General features: G+C 44.7%; 1 protein-coding gene and 1 pseudogene across 3 annotated transcripts in view; one reads left to right on the plus strand and one right to left on the minus strand.

Moving 5' to 3' along the window:
• The window catches only part of phka1a (phosphorylase kinase, alpha 1a (muscle)), a 31064-nt gene extending 19290 nt beyond the window's left edge, over positions 1–11774 (minus strand). For both annotated transcript variants that reach the window (XM_080023252.1, XM_080023251.1), the window contains exons 1-15: positions 11487–11774; positions 10548–10706; positions 9694–9741; positions 9417–9585; positions 8322–8404; positions 7945–8025; positions 7194–7292; positions 6369–6515; positions 5581–5634; positions 5327–5449; positions 4439–4534; positions 4241–4348; positions 2280–2358; positions 1984–2118; positions 869–978 (exon numbers count right to left, since the gene is read on the minus strand). In XM_080023252.1, coding sequence (XP_079879378.1) covers positions 869–978; positions 1984–2118; positions 2280–2358; positions 4241–4348; positions 4439–4534; positions 5327–5449; positions 5581–5634; positions 6369–6515; positions 7194–7292; positions 7945–8025; positions 8322–8404; positions 9417–9585; positions 9694–9741; positions 10548–10706; positions 11487–11564 — 1569 coding nt within the window. In that variant the 5' untranslated portion in view covers positions 11565–11774. The remainder of the gene's footprint in view (positions 1–868; positions 979–1983; positions 2119–2279; positions 2359–4240; positions 4349–4438; positions 4535–5326; positions 5450–5580; positions 5635–6368; positions 6516–7193; positions 7293–7944; positions 8026–8321; positions 8405–9416; positions 9586–9693; positions 9742–10547; positions 10707–11486) is intronic.
• LOC307247463 overlaps positions 1–20165 on the plus strand; it is a 442915-nt pseudogene that overhangs the window by 103024 nt on the left and 319726 nt on the right. The window lies entirely within an intron of this gene.

A 20165-nucleotide genomic window follows, 5' to 3' on the forward strand; every position in this document is an offset into this window, starting at 1 on the left:
ATGTATTGATTAATATCAATCATATAATATAAATATGATGTATCGATTAATATCATATCATATAAATATGATGTATCGATTAATATCAATCATATATATATCATAAATATGATGTATCGATTAATATCATATCATAAATATGATGTATCGATTAATATCAATCATATATATATAATAAATATGATGTATCAATTAATATCAATCATATATATATATAATATAAATATGATGTATCGATTAATATCAATCATATATATATAATATAAATATGATGTATCGATTAATATCATATAATATAAATATGATGTATCGATTAATATCAATCATATATATATAATAAATATGATGTATCGATTAATATCAGTCATATATAATATAAATATGATGTATCGATTAATATCAATCATATATAATATATATGATGTATCGATTAATATCAGTCATATATAATATAAATATGATGTATCGATTAATATCAATCATATAAATATGATGTATCGATTAATATCAATCATATATATATATATAATATAAATATGATGTATCCATTAATATCAATCATATATATATAATATGCATATGATGTATCGATTAATATCAATCATATAATATAAATATGATGTATCGATTAATATCAATCATATATATATCATATAAATATGATGTATCCATATAAAAGTTGGATCAGTCATCATCAGTTTGGACGAGGGCCGGCGTCCAGGAGGAGGAAGACGTAACGTTGACCAGACGCCAGGGCCTTCTTTGGAGGCGGGGCTTATTTCTATATCTACAAACGTGATTGGCTAGAGGTGAAAGGTCAGCTTGGGATGGCCCTGCACTCCTCTCCCAACACCCCATGTGTCCTGACCTGAGGCGTGAAGGAGAACATGGTGTTCCTGATGATGTAGAACTTGGAGGTTCCCAACACGCCGATCCTGCGGTACGGCCGACCCGTCAGACCCAGACGCTGGTTCCGACCTGACGGAGCAAGGGAGGAGGAGGAGGAAGAGGAGGAGGAGGAGGAGGAGGAGGAAGAAGAGGAAGAGGAGGAGGGATTTTAGTGTTCCTGGGCCTCATTCATGAACATGTGGTTGAGATGTTCTTTCTTTGTGCTCAGCAGCTGGATCCTCAGCGCCGGGCTCAAGAGGCCTGAGCGTTGGTAAATCTGAAGCTAAGATCTAAATCCTGGAGCCGCATTAACACCATGAAAATATCCAACGAGAGAAAGAATCCAGGTCTACAGCGGCTGGGAGATCAATGTGATGCTTGTCATGGCTGGTTGAACGTTGACATACTGCACACGCAGAGTTCATTTAAGGATCCTGGACTTCAACACACACCAATCAAGACACAAAGAAGAGAAATAAAAGGCGTCACATTATAACTGGGGGTAAATATTTTGTATATTGTGTAATATTCACTCCTGTTGGACTGACCCTGCTTCTCATCGGCATCTCACACGTAGATAAAGTTGTGATATCATTTTCCAGGACTCTGACGCACGGTCAGCGTGATACCATGGGTACGAGCAAGCTCTACAAGATCTCCTCAAGTCACGACCAAGTCAAGTACCAACGCACTGCAGCCGGATCCCAAACGGTGCTTGAAGCACAGACACACTGTGGCCAGATCCCAAACGGTGCTTGAAGCACAGACACACTGCGGCCGGATCCCAAACGGTGCTTGAAGCACAGACACACTGCAGCCGGATCCCAAACGGTGCTTGAAGCACAGACACTGCGGCCGGATCCCAAACGGTGCTTGAAGCACAGACACTGCGGCCGGATCCCAAACGGTGCTTGAAGCACAGACACTGCGGCCGGATCCCAAACGGTGCTTGAAGCACAGATACACTGTGGCCGGATCCCAAACGGTGCTTGAAGCACGTGCAGAGGATTTACTGCTCATGAAGGAGGCCCAGCTTGTGTTTTGGTCACACTGGTATTTATTCCCAACACCGCCCGCTTTCCCCTCACTCCTCACCGAGTCGGGCGTAGATGTGGCTCAGCACCCTGGAGGGCTGCACGTGGATCGGGTGGATGTCCTCCACCGTCTCCACCTCGATGCCGTTCTTCAGCAGCAGAGCCTTGATCTCCTCATTCTCAGCCAGGATGGACACTGCAGCGGGTAAATGATGGTGACGTTTAACAGATAATCATTTGGACGGGGACCCCCTGGGACCTGTGGAAGGACCACCAGGACGTCCCCCGGATTCCACCTTGACGCCTCCTGCCTTGTGGTAAACATGGCTGTAAGATACCCGGGTGGAGCAGACTCACCCTGCACCACCACGTCGGGTTTAGGGACAGTGGAGAAGCGGCGGTTCAGGGGGTCGATCTCTCCCGGCGCCAAGAAGCCCTGGAGGTCCAGAAGGACAAGACATAAAAAAAAAAAAAAGGAGGAATAAACAATCAATTGTATAATAATAATTATTATTATTAATTATCATCATCAATAATTAATTATTAATAATACTAATAATAATTATTATTGGCACATAAAGGCTGACTATGGAAACTCAGAAAATTGTACCTAACACGACTACACTGGAGCCTGTGTATTGCTGCCTGCAGCTATACTAAGTTATTATTACTATTGGATTCACATTAATAATAATATTATCATCATTAATAATAATGAAAATTAATTATAATTATTATGAATAATGAAAATTAATGATTATTATGATGAATTATAATAACATTTAATGTTTTTGAAGTTAATTGTGCATAAATAAAGACATGTTCACTTGAAATCAAGTTTCTACTTTTTCATAGTTTTTCACATGAGTATTCCTCATGCTGATGTGCACCAATCACGTGGACTTACACGTCACTAAATGTTCCTCTGGCGTCATTTAGTTTCAGTGTCCCTGAAGAACGGTGTTTTACATTCACCGTCCTTCCTGGGTCACGCAGTGCCGACACAAAAGAAAGGCAGGCTTCCTGCAAAGGTTCTTACAACTTCCTGCCGTGTGAAAGCTCCTTGTGTGACCCATTACAGTTTCCTGGCTTTTGTGAAACGCAGCAGGAGCTACAGTTTTCAGAGTTTCCATGAAAGGCAGCAGGAGTTACAGTTTTCAGAGTTTCCATGAAATGCAGCAGGAGTTACAGTTTTCAGAGTTTCCATGAAAGGCAGCAGGAGTGACAGTTTTCAGAGTTTCCATGAAATGCAGCAGGAGTGACAGTTTTCAGAGTTTCCATGAAATGCAGCAGGAGTGACAGTTTTCAGAGTTTCCATGAAAGGCAGCAGGAGTGACAGTTTTCAGAGTTTCCATGAAAGGCAGCAGGAGTAACAGTTTTCAGAGTTTCCATGAAAGGCAGCAGAATTTACAGTTTTCAGAGTTTCCATGAAACGCAGCAGAAGTTACAGTTTTCAGAGTTTCCATGAAACGCAGCAGAAGTTACAGTTTTCAGAGTTTCCATGAAAGGCAGCAGAATTTACAGTTTTCAGAGTTTCCATGAAAGGCAGCAGGAGTTACAGTTTTCAGAGTTTCCATGAAAGGCAGTGTGGGCTCAGGGTGTCAGTCTACACAGGTTGTATGTGAACACTATGCAGTCCACAGGGAGCAAGGTGCTGGACAGGAAGGACTTCTGAGAGACCAAGCTTGGACGTATGTCACTTAAGGTGATGATGTCACAAAGCGCCCCGCCCCCCAAACCAATCAAATCACTCCAACGTTCTTCTACCGGTAAAATGACAACAACTTTTTCCAATTCCTGCTCCCAATGTAGATCGATATTGATCAAGGTGGAATGACAAGCCGTCTGAAACATCCTGGCTCTAAGGAGTCGTCAACCGTGTCGGTGGGACCTGCGCTCCACGTGTTCCACACACTTTTAACCCCAACAACGGCAAGATTAAAAAGGTTGCAGGCTGGAGTCCGAATAATTACAAAATATATATTAATAACAACAACAGAAACAACAACAATAATAATAATAATAATAATCATCATCATCAAGGGAAAAAAAAAACCTGTTCTCAATAAAAATAAACGAACATACTTTCAGTTTTGGGATTTCACCTCAGACAGATGATCTACTTTTTAACATGAGTGAGTTTATGAATAAAATAAGAGAGATAGGAAAATATACAACAGGAAGTATTACTGACGGACCTGACACGCATAAGGGAAGCTACTTTTCATTTTCATTTCGACTGTGTGGAAAAAAGACGCATATTATAGGATTTAAAGGATTATTATAATTAATATCATCATCATCATCATCATCATCACCTCGGCCAGCAGGTTTCCCAGGACGTAGAGCGACTGCGCCCACTTGAGGGGGCACTTCCCCATGGCGACCCTCTCCACACTGTGGGGCGTCCCGTACTCCTCCTCCACCTGAGCAGGTACAACAGGTTAAAGACAGGTGGAAGACAGGTACGCTGCGGTGGGATGGGAAGGAACATCCGTCCCCCGCTCACGCGTCACCTTGTCTGCGGGAACGCTGTAGAGCTCGGGAACCAGACGGATCCCGTCTTTCTGTTTGATCAGGATTCCCTCCAGAGCCTCCTGGTATTCCTGCACCTGGTTGGATTCAAAAGCACAACACAGACGTACGACAACATCAATCTATCTACAACGTTTAAATACTCGTACACTCAAGAGAAATCAAGGCGCAACGCTCCGTGAGCGGCGTTCATCGCATGCAAACCATCTTCCTACCATAACGCCTGGGCGGACTGTGGAGCGCAACATTTTGGCGACGCCCATTTTAATCTTAAACCTTGCTGATAAGAACAACAAAGATTTGATTCAACTTCATCAGTGAGATGTAAAAACAAACAAAGAAAAAATGCAAAAGAGTGAGACAAAAAAACAAACAAAAAAAAAAAAAACACCAATATAAGGGGGACGGTATCTCAGGAGGTAGAGCTGGTGGTCTAGGAATCTTAAGTTTGCTGGTTGGATCCCTGGCTCCTCCTGCTCGCATGCTGTAGTGTCCTTGAGCAAGACACTTAACCCCTCATTGCTCCTGATGGCTGTGTCCGTCGCTGTTTGAATAATTGTAAGTGGCTTTGGATAAAAGCGTCTGATAAATGAAATGTAATGTAATAAAGAAAATTGCTGAATTTCCCTGCAATGCGCTCGCAGAGCCGTAGGGGGCAGCAGACACTAGATATGACATCCAGAATGAGTATTGGCACAGGAAGTGGTAACACACACATGATAAACTACATTTGGAAATGAAATGTATTGTCAATGTATCTTTCGTGAATCTACACATTTTTATTTATTTATTTTACTATTTTACTTTATTTTATTTTTTATTTACTATTTATTTATTTTTAATTGCAGCAATTCCCAAAATGCACCGACCTGCTCGGGGCTGTTGATGAAGATGCCGTCCAGGATGAGGTAGGTCCAGAACAGAGGCCACTCACACTCGATGTTCTCAAAGAGCTTCAGCTCTGCAGACTCATAGTACAGACGGTTTGGATCCTGGGCAGGGGGGACAGTCATCCCTAAAACCTCAAATGATCCACGTCCATCAGAAAACACCACAAATGGGAGCCGGGGCTCAGGAAAGCCTCCCTTGTTTCTATGATTTGTGGAATTATTTAGTATCTCACCTCTTTAGGAGTTTTGTGTCCGTCTCTGAGGAACCTGCAGCAGCCGTACCGACCCTGTGTGGAAAGGTTATTAAATATGAATCTTAAATATATCCTAAATATCAATTCCCCTGTACAAATTGGGATTCTACTCTTAACTATCAAATGATAGTTAATCTGAATAAAATGTACATTTCTGGTTTTGTTGTTTTTTGCAAAAAAAATAAAATAAAATAAAATAAAAAAAATAAAAAAAATTGCGTTCATAACTGAAAAATGCAATTCAACAGAAAACGTGCATTTTCTGGAACCTATAGCAACAACGTACTTTAATTTCACTTTGTTTCCAAAATTGACACAAAATTATATCTGAATAACAAATTGTCTTTGCAAGTTTCCTAAAGACCTTCCAGGATTAGACTGCACCACTGGGGTCAGCAGACCCCTAGGGGCCCATAGGGGAATTGCAGGGGGCACACGGCAAAATGACATAATAAAATATACTGTTTATTATTTTTGTTATTTGTTTGTTCTGTTTTTTGGATTTCTTTTTTCCAAACATAGCGATCAAAGTGAATTTTCTTGTACTTCCATATGTATATGTATAGTTATTTTGTACTTCACACAATATACACAACAGTTAACATATAAATAAATTATATTTATGCATTTCTATTAATATCTTTATATATTACTATATTTTTTGTTATTCTTTGTTACAAAATGGTATTCGAAAATCAAAGAAATAAAATAATAATAATAATAAAAGATAATCAATAAAAAGGTTTGGGGACTGGTTCCCCTGCGACCTGCAGCTTGGAGATGATCTCCTCCTTGGTGAGGTTGACCAGGCCCATGTCCTCCACAGCGAAGGCCGGGTAGGAGATGATGGCCAGCACGCCGGCGTCCACCTCCTTGGACATGGATGCCCGGGGCAGCATGGAGGACAGGATGGACTGAGCAGGGACGGAGGGAGGGAGGGTTACACTGGATGAGGGGCTGCGATGGAGATAGTTTCAACAGGTTTTACATCATCCTTTATTTGTTTTCTAATTTTAAAAAAACCCAACCCCGATTAAAATGTACATTTGTCAACCCAGTTTGTAATAGTACAATAGTAAAAGAGTAGAATTTTCTTCCCTCTCTAATATATGTAAATATATTCACAAATATATGAATATACTGTAAGATATTTTACACTTCAGTGCTATGTCACATATTGTTAGATATATTTTGGGCATGCAGGACATATGTACTTATATATTTTGTATATGTAATCTAATTCAAAATGTTTAACACATGATTTTTTAAGTCCTCAACTCTCTCATCTCAACGACATAGAACTCCATATCCTTGAGCCTCAGTCGGTCCTGCCCCCGAGCAGTACCTCTGCACGCCCAGCAGGGGGCCGGCCCAACACTTTGCCTGTTCCGTTCAATAAAGCTTTCCAAAAACCTCCAACAAGGGTGACATGCCGGTCTGCGAGCATGAAACCAGTGTACGGCAAACCAGATGGGACAACTCAAGCAAACCTACGACAGCACCCCCTGCTGGTTCACTGTGCAGTCTCTGGCTGAACCTGGTGATATTCACCATGTCCTTGTGTTGTTGTTGTTGTTGTTGTTGTTGTTTACCTGGCAGTGCTGTATGTCGTCGGCCAGGGCGTGCACCACAGACCCGGGTCCTCCTTTGGCCCCAAACAGGTTGAGGTCATCCAGCGCCTCTAGCGCCGCCTGCAGGAGAGTCCATGTTCACTCTTTGAAAGTTTTTAAAGTAATTTCCCCCTGGGATTATTAAAGTATTTCTGATTCTGATTCTGATTTCAAGTTCAAGTTCAAGAGATTATTTGTGGAATCGAGACATTTCTACATGTTATTATTTTATTATTTCGGAAACAATTCTGTTGAATTTACTTTGATCATGATATGAAGGTTATGTTAAATTTCATGATTTGTTTATAAAAATAGAGCTTTAGTCTGTATTGTAGGTTACATTTGACAGGTTGAGAGATAGATGAACAAAGAGAGAAGAAATAGAAAGAGAGACAGAAAGAGAGACAGGGAGGAATAAATGATAGAGAGAAAGAAAAAGAGAAGGACAGACAGACACTTTATCCTTCCCTGGAGGGAAATTTCTAAAAATACCATTAATTGGCTAAATTAACATTAAAAACACAATCATAGAAATAGATCATTTAGATTTATACGAATACATGCACACTAGAGTGCAGACTGGTTGTGTGTGTGTGTTTAAAGGTTGAGGACCGTGGACTGTGTTATTTTTGAGCTAGTTTTAATTCTCAGAAGCCTCCGAGAACATGACACCCCACCCACCCGACAAGGGTGCAGCGTGTGTGCGCGCTTATGCGCGCGTGCATGCTCTAACCTTAGCCATGCCGACAGAGCTGGCATTGAGTTCAGTAATGCCCTGGTTGGTCTTGTCTCCTCTTTCCCACATCCCATAATCCTGTGGAGCAGCAGAGAAGAAAAGAAAAAGGAGGATGGAACTCATTCCATCAATATGTGATAAACGAGTGTGGACAAGAGAGGAAACCCAGTTTGTCCTCAGTACATCCTGTTTTTCACTCTGAAGAAGGCTGTTGAAACAGGCTGTTGAAACAGGCTGTTGAAACAGGCTGTTGAAACAGGCTGTTGAAACAGGCTGTTGAAACAGGCTGCTCAGCGCTCACCTTTAGGAAGGGCTGGTGAACAGGATGTTGACATGGACGTCCAAACAAAGAGTTGATGTGGATCAGTACTTACAGCCACTTTGTAGGCTGCTTCAATGTAGAACATGAGGTTCTGCACCACGTCCACCTCGTCCTGAGTGTACACGATGTGGAGGCCTGCCACACACACACACACACACACACACACACACACACACACACACACACACACACACACACACACACACACACACACACACACACACACACACACACACACACAGTTAGAAAGAGCAGTGACATTTAAAATGATCTAAAATCACAGCAAAACAAATTTAAGTATTAAAATAAAATTCAAAGTAAAGAAATAGAAAATTATTTAAAAAAAATAACAAAAAACAACCGATGTGATAAAAATGTGTTTTCAGAAGCCAAACAGACGAGGAGCCCTCGAGTCCGGAGCCTGGACTGTGGAGCCACCAGGAGATGAAGCAGAGGATGTCAGGCTGCACCATGATGGCTACAGTGACCATCACCTATTACCATCACCTATCACCATCATCTATCACGTATCACCATCACATATCACCATCACGTATCACCATCACCTATCACCATCACCTATCACCTATCACCATCACGTATCACCATCACCTATCACCATCACGTATCACCATCACGTATCACCATCATCGATCCATTTTGGGGAACAAAATTATTTTAATGCACTTTGCACAACACTGCCTTCACAATCATTTGTGAATGTATTTTCTAAACCTATAAATTAATAAACTCAAATGTACAAATGTTTGTATCAAAATAGGACGTTCACTTGAAATCAGTCTCAAAGCTTTATGTAAATGACATCTCTCTCTCATATCGTCACCGACCAGGATCAATTCACTGTGCAGCCCTCACTCATCGGAGGCTAAAATTTGTAAAAGTATATCAAATAAAACCTTGAAGACCTTTGAAAGTTATCAGCGCCTTCCGCGATAAGCCCCGCCCATATATTATAAGCCCCGCCCAGCGACAAGGTTTGCGACAAGGTTTGCGTTTTGGCCCCGCCCACACGAAAGCAGGGTTTTTTGGAACTGGGAAGCTCTCGGAAAAGGCCTCCCAGGGCAGAGACTCGGACGCGCCGATATCGTCATCTCCGCCCGCTCTCCGCCCGCTCGCTCGGCCTCACCGGACGCCGTCATCTGGGCGAGGAACAGCAGGTACATGGAGGTGGCATCCACCTGCAGGTGGCCCCACTGGTCGTCCCCCACCACCGTCCCACACGTCCGGGGGTCGTACTTGGCATGGAGGGAGTCCGACGAACTCTTACTGTACTTAAACTTCTCTACTTTGTCCAGCTGGAGGGAGGGAGGGGGAGGAGCGGGTGACGGATGGATAAAATGAATTACAACTAGGGAGAGAGAGAGAGAGAGAGATGGAGGGAGAGGGAGAGAGAGATAACATACCTGCCGCATAATGCACTGGAGAATGCCTCTCATTAACTTCACCACACTCTGGAGGGAGAGAGAGAGAGAGAGAGAGAGGAGGGGGTGAGAGAGAGAGAGAGAGAGAGGAGGGGGTGAGAGAGAGGAGGAGAGAGAGAGAGAGAGAGAGAGAGGGAGGGAGGGGAGAGAGAGAGATCCCTTTAACCTTTCAATCACTCCTGCAGTGAAAGGTGACACCTCACACATCATGGGAACCGCCCAGTTACTCCTCCTTTCAACCTTCAACAGCTTCTATCGCTTCGTGTCTTTCCATCCTTTCTTTGGGATTCTCTCCATTCTTCCTTGCGCCACTCCTCTGGTTTGGAAACGTTCTCCACCTCCTGCATTGGACATCTGCACTGACTCCCAATGATTCAGAACCTCAGCTTCACAGGACATCCTTCATGGACGGAGGGATGGATGGATGGTGGAGGGATGGATGGAGAGATGGATGGAGATGGATGGAGAGATGGATGGATGCCTTGTTGTCTTGCTGGAACACCAACCTCGCTTCACCTTCGGGGTCTGAACCGACTCTCCAACATCCTCCTCTGGAACCCCTCCTTCCTTCCACTCAACCCCAAAGCATGATGGGCCACCGTCCTACCTGTTCTCCCCTACCTTCTCCCCCTTCTCCACCCTCCCACCCGCTCCGCCTCCTCCACCCTCCTACCTGCTGCAGCTCGTAGGCCTTGGCCTTGTCCTCGTCGCGGTCAGCGTTCTTCCGGTAGGCCAGGCTGAGCGCCCACACCGACAGGACGCCGTAGACGTTGTCCCTCCTCCACTCTCCTACCTTCTCCACCCTCCCACCCGCTTCGCCTCCTCCACCCTCCTACCTGCTCCAGCTCGTAGGCCTTGGCCTTGTCCTCGTCGCGGTCAGCGTTCTTCCGGTAGGCCAGGCTGAGCGCCCACACCGACAGGACGCTGTAGACGTTGTCCCGCACCCAGGCGTCCGGCTGCTCCCCGCTGGCCGGCAGCAGCCCCGTCACCGGGTCCTGGGAAGGTCAGGGGTCAGGGGTCAGACGGGGTCACGCAGAGGTCACGAGGGGAGGGTCATGGTTCACTGGTTCCTCGGAGCCTGGACTTGGTGTCACTGACTTTTTGGTTTCATTACATCTGATATTTAATACACTAGGAATATTCAAACATACAGAAGGAGGTAGGAAGCTAGGAAGTGAAGGAGGCAAGGAAAGGGGGCAGGACGCTAGGAAGTGAGGGGTAGGTAGGAAGCTAGGAAGTGAAGGAGGCAAGGAAAGGGGGCAGGACGCTAGGAAGTGAGGGGTAGGTAGGAAGCTAGGAAGTGAAGGAGGCAAGGAAAGGGGGCAGGACGCTAGGAAGTGGGGGTAGGTAGGAAGCTAGGAAGTGAAGGAGGCAAGGAAAGGGGGCAGGACGCTAGGAAGTGGGGGTAGGTAGGAAGCTAGGAAGTGGTGGAGGTAGGTAGGAAGGAGGTATGAAGCTTGGAAGTGAGGGAATTAGCTAGGAAGCTAGAAAGTGAAGGAAGCAAGGAAAGGGGGTAGTAAGCTGGGGAGTGGGGGGGGTACGTAGGAAGCCTGGAAGTGAGGGAGGTAGGTAGGTAGGAAGGAAGGAGGTAGGTAGGAAGGAAGGAGGTAGGAAGGAAGGGGGTAGGGAAGGGGGTAGGTAGGAAGTGAGGTCGTGAAAGAGGGTAGGATAGGAGGGAGGCGGTAGGGAAGGAGGTAGGAAGTGAGGTAGGAGGTAGGAAGCTGGGAAGTGAGGGGGATAGGTAGGTAGGAAGGAGGTAGGAGGTAGGAGCCCACCTGGTGCTGCAGGATGGTCTGCTGCACTGTTCGGGCATAGTTGTCGAGCTTGACGCCCGAGTTGCTCCGACTCCGCATGGTGACGAACTTCCTTTTCCTTCCTCTTCCTCTTCTTCTTCTTTCCTCTTTCCTCCTCCTTCTCCTTCTTCCTTCCTTCCTTCCTCTCCTTCTCCTCGTCCCCTTCTTCCTCCTTCAGACCGTGGAGCACGGCGTCATGGCTCCGGAACGACACCGAGGCTTGAGGGGGAAGCGTCCGCGGAGAAGAGCCGCCAACACGGACAGCAACTTGTTGTGACACCGGCTCAAGTTAGTGTCATATTCGGTATCAACCAGGGACCGGGTTGAAAGTACAACCAGGATTTAAAGAAATAATCTATTCACATTTTTTAAATTTTTAACCCAAAAGTATTTCTCTCTCTCTCTCTCTCTCTCTCTCTCTCTCTCTCTCTCTCTCTCTCTCTCTCTCTCTCTCTCTATATATATATATATATATATATGTGTGTGTGTGTGTGTGTGTGTGTGTGTGTGAAAGTGAAACTGTTCAACGTGGAAATGAGTTTTTAATTTCAGGTTCAGATCGAGCTCCAGCGTTAGAACGCAGAGCATTGTGGGTGAACTTTCCCCCAGGTCCCCCGCCAAACGAAGGACGAATATGGAACTGACTTCGCCGCGATCACTTTGAAAGTGTTAATAAGAATAAGAAGAAGTCTTATCATTTAAAAATAATATGTATAAGATAAGATTATATACATAAATATTATCTACATGTATAATATTTACATATAAATATAATATTGACATAAATATTATATATATATATATATATATATATATATAAAATGTACATATGAATATTATATATATATATAATATATAGATATAATATTGACATATAAACATATATATATAATATTTACATATAAATATTATATATATATATATATATATATATATATATAGATAGATCGATATATAGATAGATAATATTAACATATAAATATTATAAAGACATCATTTTGACATATAAATATAATGTATAGATATAATATTTACATATAAATAGAACATATAGATATAATATTGACAGATAAATATAATATATAGATATAATATTGACATAAATATACCATATAGATATAATATTTACATATAAATATAACATTATTCATTTTGTTCCCTCCCTGACGTCATGTGACAGCACGAGGTTCGATTCAAATCGGAAGTAAAAGTCAAAGTAAACAAAGAGAAATTGGGACTAAAACATAAATATTATTGTATTTAAAACATTCCAAATGACGACATTAATGTCAAAGAATGTTCCGAGAATCAAGACAAAACATTGACATTGAAATAACATTACAAATAACACTTATTCTGCTGTTTTTAGGAATGACTTTGGTGTCTGACCGTCCCTGTACAAGGTTAAACATTAAAGGAATAAGGAATATTAAAGAGAGAATAAAGTCAAAAGAGTGTGAACATTGTGATATTTGTGAGGCTTTGGATGAGATTTTTAGTGACATTTACTTTGAACCAGGGGTCTCAAACACCAGGCCCAGGGCCCACTAGCGGCCCACCACACAACTTGATGCTGCCTGCAACGTGTTCATATTGTTGAATCTGGCCTCAAACCATTTGACTTGCTTCATTAATCTAAACCATTTTACTTCATGTTTTCAGAATAGGAAAGTGAATGAAATAGAATATAGCTAAATGTTTTCAGGACGGTTTTGAACAGCCATTTTTATTTTTATTTCATTGTATGAAAATATTATTATTATTTATTTATTGTTATTGATAACATTAATAAGAGCAATACTGCTACTACTACTACTTATAATAAATTATGATTATTATTATTGCTGTTGTTCATAGTAATGATAATAATAATAATGTCTTGTTAATCATAATAACAATTATACGAATAACAATAAAATATTATGATAATAAAATGATTTCTTGTTTTTGAATTGTTGATACAGAGGTTTAATTTTTACAGTTTATAATCATATAATCAATCCATCCATCCATCCAACTCTACATGTGTTACTTTCTTTGAGCACACCGTCTCACGTGTTATCCAGGGTGGATGTTAGTCTAAGACCCTGTTCTGCGTCTCCGACATTTGGGAAAATCTGGTGTTCCAGAATGAGTTTTACCAGTTAGACTGTTACATGAGCGTCCACACTTCATATCTTAAATTAGCAATCCTATTTTAGGAGAGCGGTCCTTACGTCCACCGTAACTGTCCTAAAGGCACAGAAAGGTGATCTGGGATTCATCATTTCCAAAAGTCGTTTGTATTTTCCAACTTATGATGAGACACAGCCGTGCACGTCGGGGCTTTTTTCTTCCTACTCGATCCAAGCCACCGGGGCGGTTCCTTCTCTTAAGGTAGCAGAGGGCCGACATGTGCCGGTCTAGTTGTCCTTCGCCGGTCAGACAACTGCAGCAATGCCATCTGGCACAGAGTAGGGACTCATGCACGCAGACGCAGGGCAACATGAACCTTTGGGATGTAAAAATAAGTCAGTGCACTACTCGAGGGGTTGATCATTTAAGAATCAAGCACAATTTAATCAGAAGAACACCTCCAGGTATCATGAGTAGAGCTATTGAACATGGCAAATTGCAAGGTCTTCAGCCATCTGCAAGAAGAGAATAGAAGTATGAGAACTTACAGGAACGTCACATTTTCATTCATTCATTCATTCATATATTTATTTGATTATTTAATTAATTATCTTTTTACACCAATCCCCCTGTTTACAGAACTATTTTAACATATTTAGGTCTATAAACAACTAATCACTGCTCCAAGAGGAGAGAATCACCACAGGTGAGACAAACAAACATAGAACCAAACAACATGTACAATGGAAAAACATAAACATAGAAACAAACAACAACATCCATCCATCCATTTTCCTCCGCTTTTCCGGGGCCGGTCGTGGTGGCAGCAGGCTGAGCAAGGAGCTCCATGCCCCCTTCTCCCCAGCAACGTTTTCCAGTTCCTCCTGGGGGACCCCAGGGCGTTCCCAGGCCAGCTGGGATATGTAATCCCTCCAGCGTGTTCTGGGTCTGCCCCGTGGTCTCCTACCAGTTGAACGTGCCCTGAAAACCTCCAAGGGAGGAGCCCAGGAGGCATCCTGATCAGATGCCCCAACCACCTCAACTGGCTCCTTTCGACGCAAAGGAGCAGCGGCTCTACTCCAAGCTCCACCCGGATGTGGATGACAAATTTCCACCACGGTGGACAATAAAGATCTATTATATTATTATTATGTCCGAGCTCCTACCCTATCTCTAAGGCTGAGCCCAGCCACCCTGCGAAGGAAACTCATTTCGGCCGCTTGTATTCGCAATCTCGTTCTTTCGGTCACTAGCCAAAGCTCATGACCATCGATGAGGGTTGGGACGTAGATGGACTGGTAAATTGAAAGCTTTGCCTTCCAGCTCAGCTCCCTCTTCACCACAACGGTCCGGTACAACGCCTGCATCACTGCTGGCGCCGCACCGATCCGTCTGTCCATCTCACGCTCCATTTTTCCCTCACTTGTGAACAAGATCCTGAGATACTTGAACTCCTTCACTTGGGGCAGCAACTCGCTCCCAACCCGGAGCGAGCAATCCACCGTTTTCCCGAAAATCATAAACAAAGTGTGGCGGACACAGGGGCGTGGTCAAGCCCTGGCTGCGGACAACATTTAGTCATTTACATTTAGTCATTTATCAGACGCTTTTATCCAAAGCGACTTACAAGGGAGAATAACATTCAAGCTACATTGCAACAGAGACTTTAGTGTAACAATAAATACTGCTAGGTAGTGCTAAGAAATTGTAAGTTAGGACAGGAGGTACTCACTGAAGAGCTGGATCTTCAAGTGCTTCTTAAAGACAGAGAGGGAGGTCCCTGCTCTGGTTGTTTTTGGCAGCTCGTTGGCAGCTCGCAACTACAAATGAGAATAACCTGGATTGCCGTGGTTGTACGGCCGGCAGAGCCAGGCGACGCTTATTTGATGAGCGCAGCATCCGGGGGGTAACATGTGCTTTTCCAAGAGCACGGTTCCCTTTCCCGCAGCCGCAAAGCTGCATCGAATTGGCGCAATCAGTGCTGCGTGGGCGCTGATTGGGCCGATTCGATGCAGCTTGTTTTCTCAATGTTTGTCTATCTTGCAGAGGGGATCGGTGCATGGGATCATCAGCATTATTATTATATATGTTATTATACTAATCATCATTTGTTATATACCCTTGTGACCAATGTACCCTATTGTGGAAGTTGACAATAAAACTCTCTCCATGTTGGCGCACCATGGCCAGAAAGACTCAGGAAAGCAGGAAAGCTCTGAGTACCCCGCCCTGTAGCCACAGAATACCGGCCAGACCCCAGAGAAAATGGTAGCCCGCAGAGTAACACCGACGCCCGGACTGAGGAGCATAACCCAGTCCCAGGGAGCGGGAGGAGACCCCGCGGAGATCCCGCACCCCTGGGGCACACACATACAACCCACCCGGTGGCACTCTCCGTAGCACACCAGAAACCACCAGGCGCAAGCCACCAGGACTTGAGCCCAGCTGGCAGGGGACCCATCTGGCTGCCAACCACGCCCCCACACCAACCCACCAGCGACCCACCACCCCGGAAAATCCCCAGTGATCAATGTGTGCTCCTGGCAATTGCAGTTAAAATTGCGAGCTGTGGGGGTACGAGTCCTCCAAGCAAATCGAACACGAATCACTCGCACCTCTCCTGCCCCGCAGACCCTGGTTCGCCGCCCCCTTCAGGCCCCTGGACAGCCCTCGGGTCCCGCGCAATCGGACCAGAGAAGAGAGGAACAGAGGGCGGCAGACGGCCAAACGTCCCCTCACGTCACCACCATCAGTAAGGACCCCCACCAAAAACATGCACACATCACCAGCGATGGACACTTGCTACCAGGTCCCCGGGCGTCGACGAATGCTGCCCACTGCTCCTGGCTGTCCCCTTGGCGGGAGGACAAGCCAGGATGGGAAAAATGCAGAGGAACCATTTCACTGGCACCACCCAAAAAGCGTGTGTGTGTGTTTATATACATGTATATATGCATGTGTTGTAGTGTGGTCATGTAACAAATAAAAGATTCTTCTTCTAAAAAGTAAGAGGAGGGCTGGTTCGAAGAGAACTTGATTAAACTGGACAAGCTGAGCTCGTCTTTATTGTCACAAACAGACATGTTTGTGACAATAAACGGCCGACACACACAGATGGAGGCCGTGAAATGTCTTTTCCGCATTTATCCCATAGAAGCTTGTCCCATGTTTATCCCATGGAAGCTTGTCCTTCCTCCAGGGGGAAGGCCAGGAGCAATGGGCAGACGATGTTTGGTTGTGTCACAGTGGTGCAGTGGTTAGTACTACAGTCTAGTGCCAGGAAGGTTCTGGGTTTAAACCCTCCACTTGTAAATGTTGTGTTATTTATGTTTATGAATTTAACTATATGTGTAGTTAAAGTGCATTGGCTTCTGTGTGCCCTGGTGGTACAGTGGTTAGTGCAGCAAGTCTTAGAGTGATGGTTGTGGGTTTGAACCTTGCTGGGTTGTATATGTGTGGTGGTTGCGTTGTGGTTGCCTGAATTCCTGAAAAGTGTTTCACTGACAGTACTAGCAATGCCCTTGAGTAGGGCATTGGTTCAACTCACTAGGGATGAATGGGAAGATTGCTGTGAGCAAGGCACTTGGTGGAGTGATAAGATAATCTCTGCTGCAAAAAAAGATTCAATACCTCATTTATGTACCTACACCATGCTCAGGGGGGGGGGCACACTTCACCTTGCTCATGGGCCTCTACAACATTTACTTTGTTTACAACTGAGCATCATTTAACTGTGACAGTTCAACCAACACCTTACTCAGGTGGATCATAGGCAGCTCACACCAGGCACATGTTTCAGGGGAAGGTGCCTCCACAGAATTCACCCAGTGAGATTCAAATCCAGAACATTTCCTCTGTTGCACTAACCACTGGACCACAGTGGCCCCTATGAGCTGCTAAATGTTTGGTATATTTAACATAAACATTCTTGTATGAGAAGGTAAATGTCATCAATTCCTTTGGTCATGACACACCACTGTACCAGTGGTGCAGTGATTAGTACTGTTGCCTCCCAGTGTGAAGGTTGTGGGTTCAAAGCTCACTGTGGTGTTTGCTGTTGGGACTCTTCAGGGATCTCCTCCTGGAAACACTTGCGTGGCTGTTACCTGCAGCTGCTTTGAGGGCGTCACCAGGTGCTGCTGTGCAGACATTTTAGGGCGGAGTCCAACATCAATGAGGAAACATGTCCCCTCCACAAAATAAACACGCTGTGAGATTTGAACACACAACCTCCACACTGTGAGGCAGCAACACTAACCCCTGCACTGTCATGACACTGACATGACACTGAGTCACCACAGAGAGCCATAGCGAATCCAGGACCAACACCAGTTCAATTCAACTTACTCAAGGGCATCGGCACCTTCCATGTATGTATTTTAGGGTGGGCACTCTTAGTATAAACTAAGAGCAATATATCAAAATTGAGAGCAATATATCCAAAAACCCCAATTGGGTTCAAGCCCTAAACCTTCGAGTAGTGCAATAGATTCTTATGACAAATGTAAAAGGACTGCGCAACAGGTAGTGTGTACACCTCCACATTTGACCAGTCCCTCACTACTTCAGGATGAGGTCGACAGCATCCACTCCACATACCAGTGGCAGTGCCTTGCTCAAGGGCATCAGCAGGTAGTGACCCAGACTATCTTCGAGGCTTTGGAAGCCACAGTTCAGGAACCATCTCCAGTGTGGTTGCTTGCTCAATGGCATCAGTAGACATTTTCCCTTAATGCGGCTCTGGAAGACAGCACAGGACGTCAGGACCAACGCCAGCTTCGTAGAGCTAATGCCTTGCTCAAGGGCATTGGCAGCATTGTGTAGCTGATGTTTCACTCTCAACTCCCCAATGACGATTGGCACAATTAACATTGCGGTATAAATGCCTTGCACGAGGGAATTAACAGGACACGTGCCCTGTGTGACCGCACAACCGCCACACAGATGTTTGAACCCCGAACCGTCTGTTAGGTGACGATTCTCTATAGATACACCTCAATTTGTCTGCATCTCCATAAATACAGACGGCTGTTTTAACAGGTTTATCCCTAGAGTCCATCGGGGCCAGTCTTCCCACAATCCTGTCTACGCCGCCAAGCATCAAATGAGATCAGCTCATCTGGAGCGCTAAGGGGTCAGGTGTGTTGCTCCCGGACACCTCAGCAAATTAGCCAGGAGACCGCCACCTCGCCCCTTGAGGATAAATCCGTGCTTGAAACTTGAGGCTGATGAATTCAGTGTCTGTAGGTCCTTCAACTGGGACAGGACGTTTACCTCCCCTGCACACCAAGCTGCTTTTCACTTAACAGTTCCCATCATAGGTCTGATGAGACCCAATTCTTGCTTCCCTCTTGAAGAGATCTGTCCATGAAGGAGCCGCCAACAGGCTGGATAACACCAAGTTGTCACTGAAATCCAGTTCAACAATTGACCATTTGAGCTGAACACATTAACCCGGCAGCACAGTTCCTAAAAGTCACACTGGACAGGTTCTTGTGACTGACCCGAGGCATGCATTGTTTAACATACCCAGTTTAAAAGTAACCCCCACACAGCAAGTTAAAGTCCCCGCCCCCCAATATTGAGACAGTAACATTACCACTGAAGCTGTAGTACATACTGAACACAAAACAAGTTTTATTCAAGATGTCCACAGGATGTTACTTGGTCTTCAGTCATCTGAAAGACAAGTGTACACATTAGGATTCATTACAGGTTGAAATAATACAAACACTTCTGGAGTCACTTACTGAGCATGACATCTTCCAGACTGAGTGGGCTGCACGTTACCCCCAGTACCGCTTGTTTAAGTCGCCACCAGCCCCAGTCAGACCTTGTGCCTCATACTGGCTGGGCTGCTGGGAGCTCTGGGTGGATGTGGAGTCACTGGGAAGGGTCTTGACCTGCTGGGCTACACCAGGGCTGGAGGGGGCAGCAAACCTCTCATATTCAGCCTGATCCCAGTGGTCTCTGCCCTGCTCCAAGCTGCTGCTGTAGTGAGTGAAGGTGCCTACAGGGTACTGGCCAGTGAGGAACATGTAGTCATAGGGATAAGGATAATAATACAGGCCTCCGGCCATGCTTGGTCCAGGTTGAAGTGGACTGCTGGAGGCTTCTACAGCAGAGTAGCCTTGAGGTGAAGCAAACACTGAGCCTGGTTCCTGGGTCTCTGATTCATAAACTCCTTCTTCAGTGGTGCTCTCATATCGGGACATCTCTCCCGGCACAAACTCTGGACCAGGTGGAGGAAGAGGAGGGCTGGTTCTAAGAGAACTTGCTGGAGAGGAACTGGAAACTGCATCAACAGAGAACATGTTGGGAGCCACATGCCAGGCACCACCTAGGAGAGAACCATTGATGCATCATTACAATAAGGCAATTAACTTGGAGCAAACAATGAAGGTATATCATTCAAGAAAAAGACTCACCTGGTGGAGCGGCAGGTTGGGAAGAAGCACTGTATTGACCAGAGCCAAATGAGGGACCAAAAGAATGCCCAACAGTGGAGCCTCCCTGGTTCCCTGAGCTGTGGTAACTGGGTTCTCT

Source organism: Zeus faber, assembly GCF_960531495.2.
Source record: "Zeus faber genome assembly, chromosome: 22".
Classification (NCBI taxonomy): Eukaryota; Metazoa; Chordata; class Actinopteri; order Zeiformes; family Zeidae; genus Zeus; species Zeus faber.